At 39.4% G+C, this 13,105-nt stretch overlaps 1 protein-coding gene across 1 annotated transcript in view; it reads left to right on the top strand.

Annotated features, from left to right (window-relative positions):
* The window catches only part of LOC308510763 (vascular endothelial growth factor receptor kdr-like), a 435,828-nt gene that overhangs the window by 208,260 nt on the left and 214,463 nt on the right, over positions 1-13,105 (top strand). The window contains exons 10-11 of the mRNA XM_081080791.1: positions 6,121-6,271; positions 9,896-10,016. Of these exons, the coding sequence (XP_080936917.1) occupies positions 6,121-6,271; positions 9,896-10,016 (272 nt within the window). The remainder of the gene's footprint in view (positions 1-6,120; positions 6,272-9,895; positions 10,017-13,105) is intronic.

Here is a 13,105-nt window from a genome sequence, read left to right as displayed (position 1 = left end):
CTACACATTGGATTTTCCCATGACCCCCTCCTTAGGTTTGATTAATTTTCTAGAGTGGCTCACAGAAGTCAGGAAAACACTTACTTGCATTTGCCAGTTTATTAAGGGATATGATAAAGATGCAGATGAACAGCAAGATAGAAAGATACATAGAGAAAGACGAGGAAGGATACCTGTGGAGTTGGGATGTATCACCTTCCCTTCATGTAGATATGTGCTCACCAACTTGGAAGCTCTTTGAGCTCAATATTAGTAGGACTTTTATGTAGGGATGATCAATTTTATGTATTTGCAGCCCCTTACCCCTCTCTGGAAGATGGGGGTTGAGGCTGGAAATTCCAAGCTTCTAATGATGGTTTGGTCTTTTTGTTGAGCAGCCCCCATCTTTGAGCCATCAAAGAGCCCACCCAGAGTTTCCTGATTAAAACAAAAGGCACTCCTATCACCCAGGAAATTCTAAGGTATTCAGGATCATGAGCTTCATATATGGAACCAGGGTCAAAGACCAAATATTATAACAAAAAAATGTTCCTAGTGCTTTAATCACTTGGGAAATTACAAGGATTTTAGGAGTGTTGTAAATTCACACTGACCTATGTACTTGTGACAGGTGACTGCTTATGATGGTTAGATGAAGGGCACAGATAATTACTGTAAGAATGAGTGTTTTATTTTCAATTCAGAGAAAGGCCATTTCTGTTTTCTTAATTACACATTACTTGAGATGATTAAATCCTGAACCCTTTTGTTGGGGCCCCTGTAATTTTAAGAAAATCCTAGCTACTCCTATCAGTTTGAAGTTTTAAAATTGTTTTCAGGAATTGCCTTTCTAGACATGTGAAGCAGAAGCAACACAATCTATCCTCTTAGGGTTCTGAACCTGAGTAGCATCATTAATCTCAGCAGTTTCTCTTCACTAGACAAGCGTCCAGACCAATCTGTAAAGTACTTTTGGGCACATGGTCTCGCTTTATCCTCATGACTATTTTGAAATATGATTTTTGTCCCTCTTTTTCATAAAAATCATGAGATGTAGGAACTGTTGTTATCCCATTTTAAAGATGAGATTGAGGCATAGAGAGGTTAAGACGCTTGCACAAGGTCTCAGAGCAGGCAAGGGGCAGAGCTAAGATTTTAACCTATGCAACGCTTCCAAAGGCCATGCTCTCAAACATGGAAAGCTCCAATGGGAAATTTCTTAAACATGGAAAACCCCAATGGGGTGTTTCTCAAACATGGAAAACTCCAGTGGGTATCTTGAACATGATCTATGAGGTTCTTTCCAGTGGCTTTTCTGGAAACCCCTGCCTTTCCAAAAGGCCCCAGAAGTGCCTTGGTAAGACTAGAAAAGAAACACTTTCCATCACTGTCTAAGATCTGGGGAAACAACCTACTTGGTGAGCACATTGCAGCCGTGGGCAAACTACGGCCTGCGGGCCGGATCCGGCCAGTTTGAAATGAATAAAACTAAAAAAAAAAAAAAAAAAAAAAAGACCGTACCCTTTTATGTAATGATGTTTACTTTGAATTTATATTAGTTCACACAAACACTCCATCCATGCTTTTGTTCCGGCCCTCCGGTCCAGTTTAAGAACCCATTGTGGCCCTCGAGTCAAAAAGTTTGCCCACCCCTGGGCTAGGGCATCTCAGTCCACTTTCTTAGCCTTTCTAATAAATTTTCTGTAAAGTTTCTTGGAGTGTGTCAGAGGTCTTGCCACAGGCTCCAGAAGAAAAGATAATTTCACTGGGGAGCTCTTGCCATAGCTAAGAGAATGCTGGGGAATGTGACCATAGTTACCAGAGGACAGGGTCCTGGCCTTGGAGTTACACAACTCTTAAATCCAAATCCTAGCTCAATCACTAGCTGTATAGCCTTTGTCAATCCATGAATATTTTGAGCTTGTTTTCCTTGTCTGAAATGTGGATAAAACCAACTACCAAATGGAATTTTAAGGAATAAACAAGATGATATATGTAAAGCCTTATCACAGGGCCCTGGCACATAGTAGTTGGACCAGAAATCTCTCTGGTCTCTGAGAATGAAAGCATGGCATAATACATGGAGCTTCACACAGTTTTGGAGTTTGACAGAATTCTGCTTCACTGGTTCATAGCCATGTCACTTTGGGAATATCTTTTAACTTAAAGTGCCAGTTTACCTTTTCTTTTAAATAAAGAAAACAATACCTATTTCTAAGGGTTGCTATGAGGACTGAATAAGTTACTGCATTAAAATACCTGGCATAGAGTAAGCCCTATGTAAGCAGCAACCTCTTCTATTATGAACAAGGTGTCTAGTACATTACAGGCTGGCACCCCATAAATGTAACTTTTCTTCTTTCTTCAGAAGGCAATTCTGGCCAGATAGTTCAAGTTGTCTGCCATTTGACTACTGCTCAATCTTAATTTTTTTTTCTGTTCTAAATAGAAAGTTTCTCAAATATACTTTTTAAAACAACTCTTCTCACTCAACCCTGCAATACACATAATAATGCACAATTAGCTTACTTCTTTATTGGAATTGTGGTGCTCAGGCTAGCATAAGAAATTGCTGTTGGGATCTTTTCCATGATTCTTTGCACATTTAAATACTATTTATTACCATTCTAGGCTCACTCAATGATGTCACTATTTGAAAATATTTCTATGACTAAAGAAATGGGTGGGCATTCTTAAAGTGCTCAGCTCTGTGGAATCTTGAGACAACTTGCCCCAACTTAGTTATTTTTAATTCCAAAAGAAACTGTAACTAGAATTAGCTTAAGCAATCAGTGGTGGCTTTCTGGGCTACCAAGTGCCAACCATGATGGTTTACCCAACCAAATTTGAAGGACATAATTAAATAATATGTATATTTGGAATTATTATATAAGAACTAGCCTTCTGAGTCATTTGGGGCCTTCTTGACATGTTTGTGATTCAGCTGAACCATAAAACAATGGTCGGAAATGGGACTGTTGTCACTCTCATGTGGCTGTAAATACATTTAAAACAATGGATCCCATGGCTGTGAAAAGAGTAGGTATTTGGTCCTGAGCTTCCACTGTCTGCCTGAAGCTCTAGAAGACATTCTTAGGATAGCCAAGAACTCTGAGGAATAAAAATACTTTTGTAACAATATTGTTGTACAAGCAGTGCCTTATTCACTACCTGATAGTCATTACACATTACTTGAGATGATTAAACCCACAAGGGTTTATAGCACCCATGAGGCACTCAAGACATACTTATTGAATGAGTTAAGAATCATGTAGACTCAAAGAGCCACAAAAAATCCTATTGAAGAAAAAACAATAACTATTAAAATTCAGTCCACTCCTGGTCTTACAGATTGGGTAACTGAAGTTCAAGAGGGGAAGACACTGACTCAAGGTGACAGTGACCTAAGCATACTTGTCCTGTTCTAAGATGAGTATGCCTGCAACTCTAGATGTGTTTATGATAAAGGGACTTAGAATTATGATTGGGACAAGATACACCTGTCCTAGTGTTTTCAATCAGTGGTTATATGAATTTAAATGTTCCAGAGCTTTAAAGAGTGATACTAGCCCTGCTAGACTTAATTCTCCACCTGTACTCTTTGGGTTCAGCTTGATTTTTATTTCATATATCCATTCATTCTCTCATTCTCAGGTGTATTTATTTTTCATGAAACATCAACCAAAAGCAAATATTATTAATTATTCCCACAATCCTTTGGAAAGGAAATAGGTCTATTACCCCATTCAGCATTGAAAGACAAAGACCCCAACCCTGTTTTTGACATGTCAGCCATATGTTCCTTCATTCCTTAATACTAGAGCCAAGATTATGCTCAATGAAGAAGAAAAATCTCTGAGATCATGGAAAATGGGGAAAATACATGTTGATCCAAAAATTACCAGAGGAAATCCTGTGACTGTCCTTATTTTACTTGCTTCAAACAAAGGAAAGGGAGTAGAACAAGGAAATTGTGTGAAGGGGAGGTGGGACTGACTCCATATGGAGCCAGGAATAGACATTCTATTGCTAGAGGTAGTCATTGTGAGGACCACAGGTTCAAGGGCAGTATTACTCTCAGCCAGAGACACACATTTATATTCGCAGTTCTTTTCCTAGAATTTGGTGTTTCACAGGCTAAAAGAGCCAACTTTCCAGTTATTCCACTCTCATCAAGAGATATGTAAAGAAGGTGAGAACCCTTTTAGAGTTTGATGTAACAGCCACAAGAAGCAGGAAAGGAAAGATATTGCTGATCTTGGACTACAAGCTAAGTTGGTCAGTCCTGGGAGGGGAGAAGGAGAGAGCAGGAGAAAAATTGGAGGCAGATTGCCAAGGGAGAATCAGTGGGAAACAGTTTGTGTTTATAATCCCCAGGAAAAGAAAAAGCATTAGACAAGGCTGAAAGAAACCTGCTTAGTCTGCCCTCCAACCCATCATGTTGAGAATTTTTTGTTGTGAATGTAGTAAAGGCCTGTCAGTTAACTCTTACATTTTCTAGGAAGAAGCACAACTCAGATTAGTTTTAAATAGAAATGCTCAAACTACCAAACCATATCCCCACTTTTTATAAGATTTGAGGATCTTGCAGCAACTTTAGAGACAGCAACATTGGAAAGCAGAGTGGAATTTTGCTCTATCACATGACAAAGGACTCTGGACTAACACTTTTAAACATGAATTTATTGGGCCCTTACAATGCACCTAGCACTGACTGTACTAAAATAAGGAGGTAAAGTGGGGAGAAACACTGATAAGAGTTTCAGCTGTTACTGAGTTTCTGTTCTTGTAGTGGTTGGTGGAATGTGGAAGTAAGGGAGAATTAGAGTTCAAGTATGATATATGGGTTTCTGACTGAGGTGACTGAAAAGATTACTGAAATTACGATGAATAGGGTTGAAGGGGAAATGAGTTTTATATTTGAATGGAGGCACAGTGTAGTGTTTATAAACCTGAGTGCTTGAGTCATATTATCTAGGTTTAATTGCTCACTCTACCAACCTTGGGCAAGTTACTTCATCTCTGCATCTCAGTTTATTCATCTGTAAAATAGGGCTAACAGAAGTGTATTCCTAGTGGAATGTTATGAACTTAAATGAGATACTATCTATAAAAAGCACTTAAAAGCAGTTCCTAAGACTTGGTAAGTGCTATATATGCTTGATATTTATTATTATTATTGGAAATATTGAGTTTGTGATGTTTATAGGACAGAGAAGGCTTTAGAGCTAGACTACCAGAGTTCATAACCCAGCTCTTCCAGTTACTGAGTGACTTTCTGAAAACTACTTAACATTTTAATTTCTGTATCTGTGAGTAGGGATAAACACAATATCAACCTCACAGGGTGAGGATTAAATGAATTCATTTGCATAAAGTGCTCCAAGCAATGCCTTGCACCTAGTTCAGTTAATTATTATTAGTATTAGTAGCATGGATGTTATTAGTATTATCTTTCAACTAGAGAAGTAAAGCAAGCAGTTGGATATATAGGTAGGGAACCCAGAAATGAGATTCCTGCAAATCATGCAGAACTCTATTATTGTTGTTGGTTGTCTTAAATCCAAAGACAAATAATAAATGTTACTGAAAATAAAAAAAGCCTACTGTTAGCTTTTGCAATTAAGTTCAACATATAACTCTTAGGCACTGACTTTGTACCCAGGGTGCAGAGGTGAACCTGATGTCAGTCCTGCCTTTAGTAAACTACCAATCCAAAATACTATTTTGAAATCCACACCTTCTGCCACTTGGAGCCTTGGATTTACTTCTCTTCAACAGGGCTCTATTGTGCCTACAAGAGGTGAAATATTAAAAATAATCACAAGTAGGGCACAGGATTTACCAACCAGGTCATGCTTTAGTGCAAGCATGGAATGTTAGATGTCTCTGTTGCATCAGATATTAACCTTTGAGTTGCTGGGTCATGGGGATGACATGGGGCAAGGGTCTATTCATGGGGAGGGACCAGGATAGGTAGTGAGGAGAGGGCTCTTAGAAAGCTAGGGGCAGCAAGTATTTTTAAACTGATGTAGAAATATTTCAACATTCTAACCATTGGGATTCCTGTAATGGTAGTACAGCTACAATATCAGCCCTTATGTGGGACCTTAATCTCTGTCATTTTCTCCTCTTGTCCAGAAAAACCCAAGATCTACGAGAAGGATACAGATTTGAAGAACATTCAGCCAATACTCCTAGGCAGTGAGAACATCCTTCGCTGTACAGCAAGTGGCCTGCCTGTGCCCTCCTTTATGTGGGCTTGGGAGCCCTGCAGCCAGGACGATGATCTGTAAGTGACTTGTAGGCCAAAGGACCTGGCATGGTCTAGAGGTTTACTGTTGCAGGCACAAAGGACTGGCAGTCTTAAGAACTTACCAGAAGATTTTCTCTTCCATATGATATCACAGGTGCTGTCAGTGATCTTGGAATGGGGCCTGGATTCTAAAAGAAGAGGTAGTACTCCAATAGCCACCAAACACCAGGTTTTGGCCAATGTCACAGCCTCAAATTAGAGGTTGAAGTAATTGTTGTGGTTCACAGGCCTGAGAAATTTAGATTGTGATTGAAGATTTAAGTGGAAGAGAAATAGAATAGGGCAGGTTTCCAAATATTTGTAATTGCATGGAAAAAAATCAGTAATGGGGTTAAAAAGTGGACATGTCTCACTGGTTTGAGAACTGTTTACATTATAAACCTGATTGAATTAATAATCCCACAATGGGAAAATCTTTTAGCAAGTAGAATTTTTAGATCACAGCACACTCATTTAGCCTTCTGTGACTCTAGTGTAGAAGGTAGGACAGAGATTCTTCTTCCCCAGTAACAAATGGAGATATGGAGGCTTAGGGAGATAAATGACTCACTTGACACAACACAGAAGTCAAGAGAGATGTCACAAAGAGAGCCAGGCATCCTGACTCTTACCTCTTAAGAGCTTCCATTTATAAAAGCCTTGTCATATGCTTGGAACATATTAGATACTTTGATTTTTGCTCTGTGGCAATGAACTCTATTTCAAAGTGTCTGTTTCAGTCACCTCTGGGACAATGAGTCACCTGTGGCCCCTATAAGAATTAGAAAAAAGATACTGGCCAGGATACCTCAGCTAGTTAGAGTGTTGTCTCAATATGCCAAGGTTGTGGATTTGATCTCCAGTCAGGGCACATAAAATAAGCAACCAATGAACGCACAACTAAGTGAAACAACAAACTGATTTTTCTCTCTATGTGTGTCTCTCTTCCTCTCTTTCTCTCTAAAAAAAAATCAATCAATAAATTCTTAAAAATTAGAAAAAATAAATGGAAAATTTAGAAAAGTGAAGTGATTTCCCCCAAGTCCCAGAATAGTCCGTATTTAAGAAAATTTCATTAATGCTCATCCATCTCCTACCACAAAACCTCCCTACAGGCTTGACATATATGACAAACTCTCTGCTTTGCCATAACTCTGAAAGAGTGGGGAGGACAGTCCACTCAGGTTTCTGTTGTTGTCTGAAGGATGACATATTAGCTGACCAGGGGAGTTCATCTTATTAACTCACTGCTGCACTGTGCTAAAGGTTGAGTTTTAGGAACATGGTAATGAATTAGGGGTATCACTAGGGGATATTTAAACTCTGAACAGGAATGTCTAGGAAATCCAATTTGGAAGGCCCAGAGCATTAAGATGTGGCCTTGGTTTTAAGGGAAATTAAGGGGACCTAGTTATCAGACCAAGGCCTAGATCTTCAAATAGAAGTGCTGGCAGTCTATGTCTCACAGGTACTTTTCAGCCAGCTCTTATAAGCAAGCTCCACTCAGTTGCTTCCTGCCTACACATAGGTACTTGGAGAGCATACTTTTCTCTTCTCAGTAGGCACCAGGATAAGATTTTTGGATGGGGAGAATAACAGTTGTCCTAGCCACTTACTTACTTTGGTTCTGCCCTGCTGCCTTTCCTTGCTCTGACATTCTATAATTCCCAAGTGACTTCCATTGTTCTCACTTAGCTGAGATGCAGTAAATCCAGTTACTTTTTTTTTATTATTTTTATTATTAGTTAAGGTATTACAAATGTGTAATCCAGTTACTTTTTTTGTTGTTGCCTTTCTATTTGGAAGAAAAGAGGAGGATATAGTGAATGCTTCCCCTGATAAAATGCCTTTTCCACCCGGCTAGTGTGTCTCAGTGGTTGAGCATCCACCTATGAACCAGGAGGTCAGGATTCGATTCCCAGCCAGGGTATATGCCTAGTTTGCTGGCTCAGTCCCCAGAGTGTACAGGAGGCAGCTTATCAATGATTCTCTCTCATCATTGATGTTTCTATCTCTCCCTTCCTCTCTGAAATTGTTATGGGTTGGCTCAGCGAGATAGACTACCGACTCAGAATTTAAATTTAGGAACCTTTATTAAGCTGGCCAGCTATCTGCAGTCCCAGCACTCCGCCAAAGCAAAGGCTGAACTGCAGCAATGACTGCAAGCATTACAGCCTATTTATTTGCAAAAACTACAAAGTTACAAAGCCTTGTTTACACAATTTGTTCCCGACACAGTATAGCATTATCACCTTCCTATCTATGTTTTCTGGGAACAGAGAGCACAGTATATTGAGGAGGGATCATGAGACCATATCTCAAGGCCTGACCTGATGTCAGTACCTTCCTATCAGTCTGTTCCAGGAACAGACAGTACAGCGCGCCCTGATATGCAGCCCAGTACAAAATCAATAAAAATATACTTTTAAAAAAGAAAATGCCTTTTCCAAGTGTCTCTCAACAAAGTTTTTATTAAGTAAACATTTATTGAGTACCTCCTCTATTTTAGAAACCATACTGGTCCATATTTCTCACATTTATATGAAAATTGAATGGAGCAAATAGTAGCCATATCATGAGTTTTCTTAGAGATTCAAATCTTGATTGTACACAAATGACAAAAAAGGAGTATAAGGGGGCAGGACCTACTTTGAATAAAAAAACAAAACAGTCTACCAGTCTACTTGTAGACTGTGTCTACCAGTCTAAGCCACATATGTAACTTTGAATTTTCTAGTAGCTGCATTATACAAAGTAAAAAAGCAAACTTTTAATGCTGTATTTAACCCAATATATAAAAATATTGTCATTTCACAACCAATCAATATAAAATATAAATGAGATATTTTCAGTATTTTGTCATATTGTCTTTGAAACTTTGTGTACAGTCTATACTTACAGAACATTTCAAGTGCTTATTAAGATCTCCAAGTAAGTCCACAATGTAACTAATATTAGCTCCACTTAACAGTTGTGACAACTATTAAAATAAGTCTCAGAAAAGGGGAAGTGAGCCATAAGAAGCCACACAAGCTGGCAGTGCTTGAATGGAATTGCAGTTTTGCTGAGTATAAGTGTAGTACATTATCATTCCCTGTAGTAATCTGCTTTTCTGGATATCTTGGCTGATCAACAGCTCCCCAGAACTCTCATAAACCTCTTCTCTTTGCTTAAGGTTCAGAGTAAGAAAATTCATTCAGGAGGAGACATCAGTGAAGGAGAATTTTATAGGGCTTCATATTCTATAACAGCCTAGAAAAGTGGGTATAGATTAATAACAATAATACTTGCTCTTATGCTCATGGACTTTTAGCCACACAGGAATCCTTGCTCCTCTGATGTGTCAGGCATGTTGCTAGCTCAGGACCTTTACATTTGTTCTACCCTTCATCTGTAATTGTCTTCCCCAGAAATCTTTGTGACAATCTTTATGACTCATATTTGATTTCTTGTAGGACTCTGTTCAAATGTCACCTCCTTAGATAGGCCTTCCCTGAGTATTTTGTCTTCTAAATTTTTGTGATATCTTCGTAGATTAGAAGACACACTATCTGCAGTACTTGTTATGCTTCATACCCTTTTTATTGACTAGACTGTAAATGCAATCTCATTCTTTCCCAGGTGTATGGAACGAGGCAAGCGAATCCAGCTTTCTGATGAGACTCTGAAAAATTATCTCCCTATAGGCAACAGGATCCTGTCCATTGAAGATATGGTAGTGACAAATGGAGAAAAAACAAAGGTATATCACTGGGAGTTGCTGTAGTAAGAGACCTCATAAACTGTAAATGAGTGGGGCTGCTAGTCATACACTTGATGTTAAATTCTAGGAATGCCTGAGACCTAGGGTCTGGTTGAAGACTGTTAATTATTCGTACACAGGGGTAGGGGGGGTTCCTCAGCCCAACCTGCACCCTCTCCAATCTGGGAGCCCTCAGGGGAGCCCTCTCCAATCTGGGAATTTCTGTCTGTCTTTGCAATCATATGAGCGAATTGTCTGAGACCCCCAACCCAGTTTGGTTTGTTGCTCACAGAATAATAGAGGCATTTTTTTTCTTTGCTCCATTGGTGGAGATTTCCTGGAAGTTTCAGGATATCTTCCCTTTAATTTTTCCTAGATACTCTGATTTTACTTATGTCTCTCACCTTTGCTTTCCTTCCATCCCCCACTGCAACAGTAACTTACTCCAGGCTCACTTTGCTCTAGTGTCTAGGAGATCCGTCTGCCATCAGAACTATGATTCCCAGCATTGCTGATGCTCCCCGCACTCTGGGCTTCCGCTTCCAGTCCTGGGGCTGCCATCAGAACTACTATTCCCAGAATTCCTGGTGCTCCCCACACTGGGAGCAACCAGGGGAGCCACGACCCCCCAAGCTGCCAGCTCTCCTGCTTCTGCTCTCCACCTGGCACCTATGTATGCAAATTGACCCACCATCTTTGTTGGGTTAATTTGCATATTCACCCTGATTGGCTGGTGAGCATAACAAAGGGAAGGTCAATTTATATATTTCTCTCTTTTTTTTTAATTTATTGCTTAAAGTATTACAAAGGGTATTACATATGTGTCCATTTTATCCCCCTGCCCTAGACAGTCCCCTAGCCTCCCCTATCCCCCAATGTCTTATGTCCACTGGTTATGCTTATATGCATGCATACAAGTCCTTTACTTGATCTCTTACCCCCCTACCTCCTGCCCCCCAACCCTCCCTGGCCTTCCCGCTGCAGTTTGTTATATACGATAAACTTTAGCTATTATGCTTTCTTTTCTTTTTTTTTCTTGTGATGACTTTTTTCTTTTTTTTTATTGCTTAAAGTATTACAAAGAGTATTACATATGTCTCCTTTGTTTTTCCCCCCTTGTCAATCCCCCAGCCTCCCCTACCCCCAGCGTCTTATGTCCATTGGTTATGCTTATATGCATGCATACAAGTCCTTTGGTTTATCTCTTACCCCCAGCCTTCTGGCTGTAGTTTGACAGTCTGTTCGAGGCTGCTCTGCCTCTGTATCTATTTTTGTTCATCAGTTTATAATGGTCCTTATTATCCATAAATGTGTGAGATCATGTGGTATTTTTATTTCATTGACTGGCTTACTTCACTTAGTATAATGCTCTCCAGTTCCATCCATGCTGGTGCAAATGGTAAGAGTTCCTTCCTTTTTACAGCAGCATAGTATTCCATTGTGTAGATGTATCACAGTTTTCTAATCCATTCATCTGCTGATGGGAACTTAGGGTGTTTCCAGATTTTAGCTATGGTGAATTGTGCTGCTATGAACATAGGGGTGCATATATCCTTTCTGATTGGTGCTTCTGGTTTCTTGGGATATATTCCTAGAAGTGTGATCACTGGGTCAAATGGGAGTTCCATTTTTAGTTTTTTGAGGAAACTCCATACTGTCTTCCATAGTGGCTGCACCAGTCTGCATTCCCACCAGCAGTGCACAAGTGTTCCTTTTCTCCACATCCTCTCCAGCACTTGTCATTTGTTGATTTGTTGATGATAGCCATTCTGACAGGTGTGTGTGAGATGATACCTCATTGTTGCTTTGATTTGCATCTCTCAGATGATTAGTGACTTTGACCATGTTTTCATGTCTCTTGGATTTCTGAATGTCCTCTTTTGAAAATTGTCTATTTAGGTCCTTTGCCCATTTTTTGATTGGATTGTTTATCTTCCTTTTGTTAAGTTGTATGAGTTCCATATAAATGTTGGAGATTAAACCCTTATCGGTGATAACATTGGCGAATATGTTCTCCCATGCAGTGGGTTTTCTTGTTGATTTGTTGATGGCTTCTTTTGCTGTGCAGAAGCTTTTTATTTTGATGTAGTCCCATTTGTTTATTTTCTCTTTAGTTTCCAATGCCCTAGGAGCTGGATCGGTGAAGAAATTGCTTCGGCATATGTCTGAGATTTTGTTGCCTCTGGATTCCTCTAGTAGTTTTATGGTTTCCCGTCTTACATTTAAGTCCTTTATCCGTTTTGAGTCTATTTTTGTGTATGGTGTAAGTTGGTGGCCTAGTTTTATTTTTTTGCATGTATCTGTCCAATTTTTCCAACACCATTTATTAAAGAGACTGTCTTGACTCCATTGTATGTTCTTGCCTCCTTTGTCAAATATTAATTGAGCATATTAGTTCAGATCGATTTCTGGATCCTCTATTCTATTCCATTGATCTATATGTCTGTTTTTGTGCCAATACCAGGCAGTTTTGAGAACAGTGGCTTTGTAATACAGCTTGATATCAGGTATTGAGATTCCACCTACTTTGTTCTTCTTTCTCAGGATGGCTGCAGCTATTCGGGGTCTTTTTTTATTCCAGATGAATTTTTGTAGAGTTCGTTCTAGGTCTGTGAAATATGCTGTTGGTATTTTAATGGGAAGTGCGTTGAATTTATAGATTGGTTTGGGTAGTATGGACATTTTAATGATGATGCTTCTACCAATCCATGAACATGGTATGTTCTTCCATCTCTTTATGTCTTCCTCTATCTCCTTTTTCAACATCCTGTCGTTTTCTTTTCTTTTTTTAAAAAAATATATTTTATTGATTTTTTTACAGAGAGGAAGGGAGAAGGATAGTTAGAAACATCAATGAGAGAGAAGCATCGATCAGCTGCCTCCTGCACACCTCCTACTGGGGATGTGGCTGCAACCAAGGTACATGCCCTTGACAGGAATTGAACCTGGGACTTTTCAGTCCACAGACCGATGCTCTATCCACTGAGCCAAACCAGTTAGGGCCATCCTGTAGTTTTCTGAATAGTGGTCTTTTACCTCTTTAGTTAGGGTTTTTCCTAGGTATCTTAATTTTTTTGGTGTGATGGTAA

Source organism: Myotis nattereri (assembly GCF_964212035.1).
Source record: "Myotis nattereri genome assembly, chromosome: X".
In the NCBI taxonomy this organism is placed as follows: Eukaryota; Metazoa; Chordata; class Mammalia; order Chiroptera; family Vespertilionidae; genus Myotis; species Myotis nattereri.
This window is presented reverse-complemented; position numbering and strand designations above follow the sequence as displayed.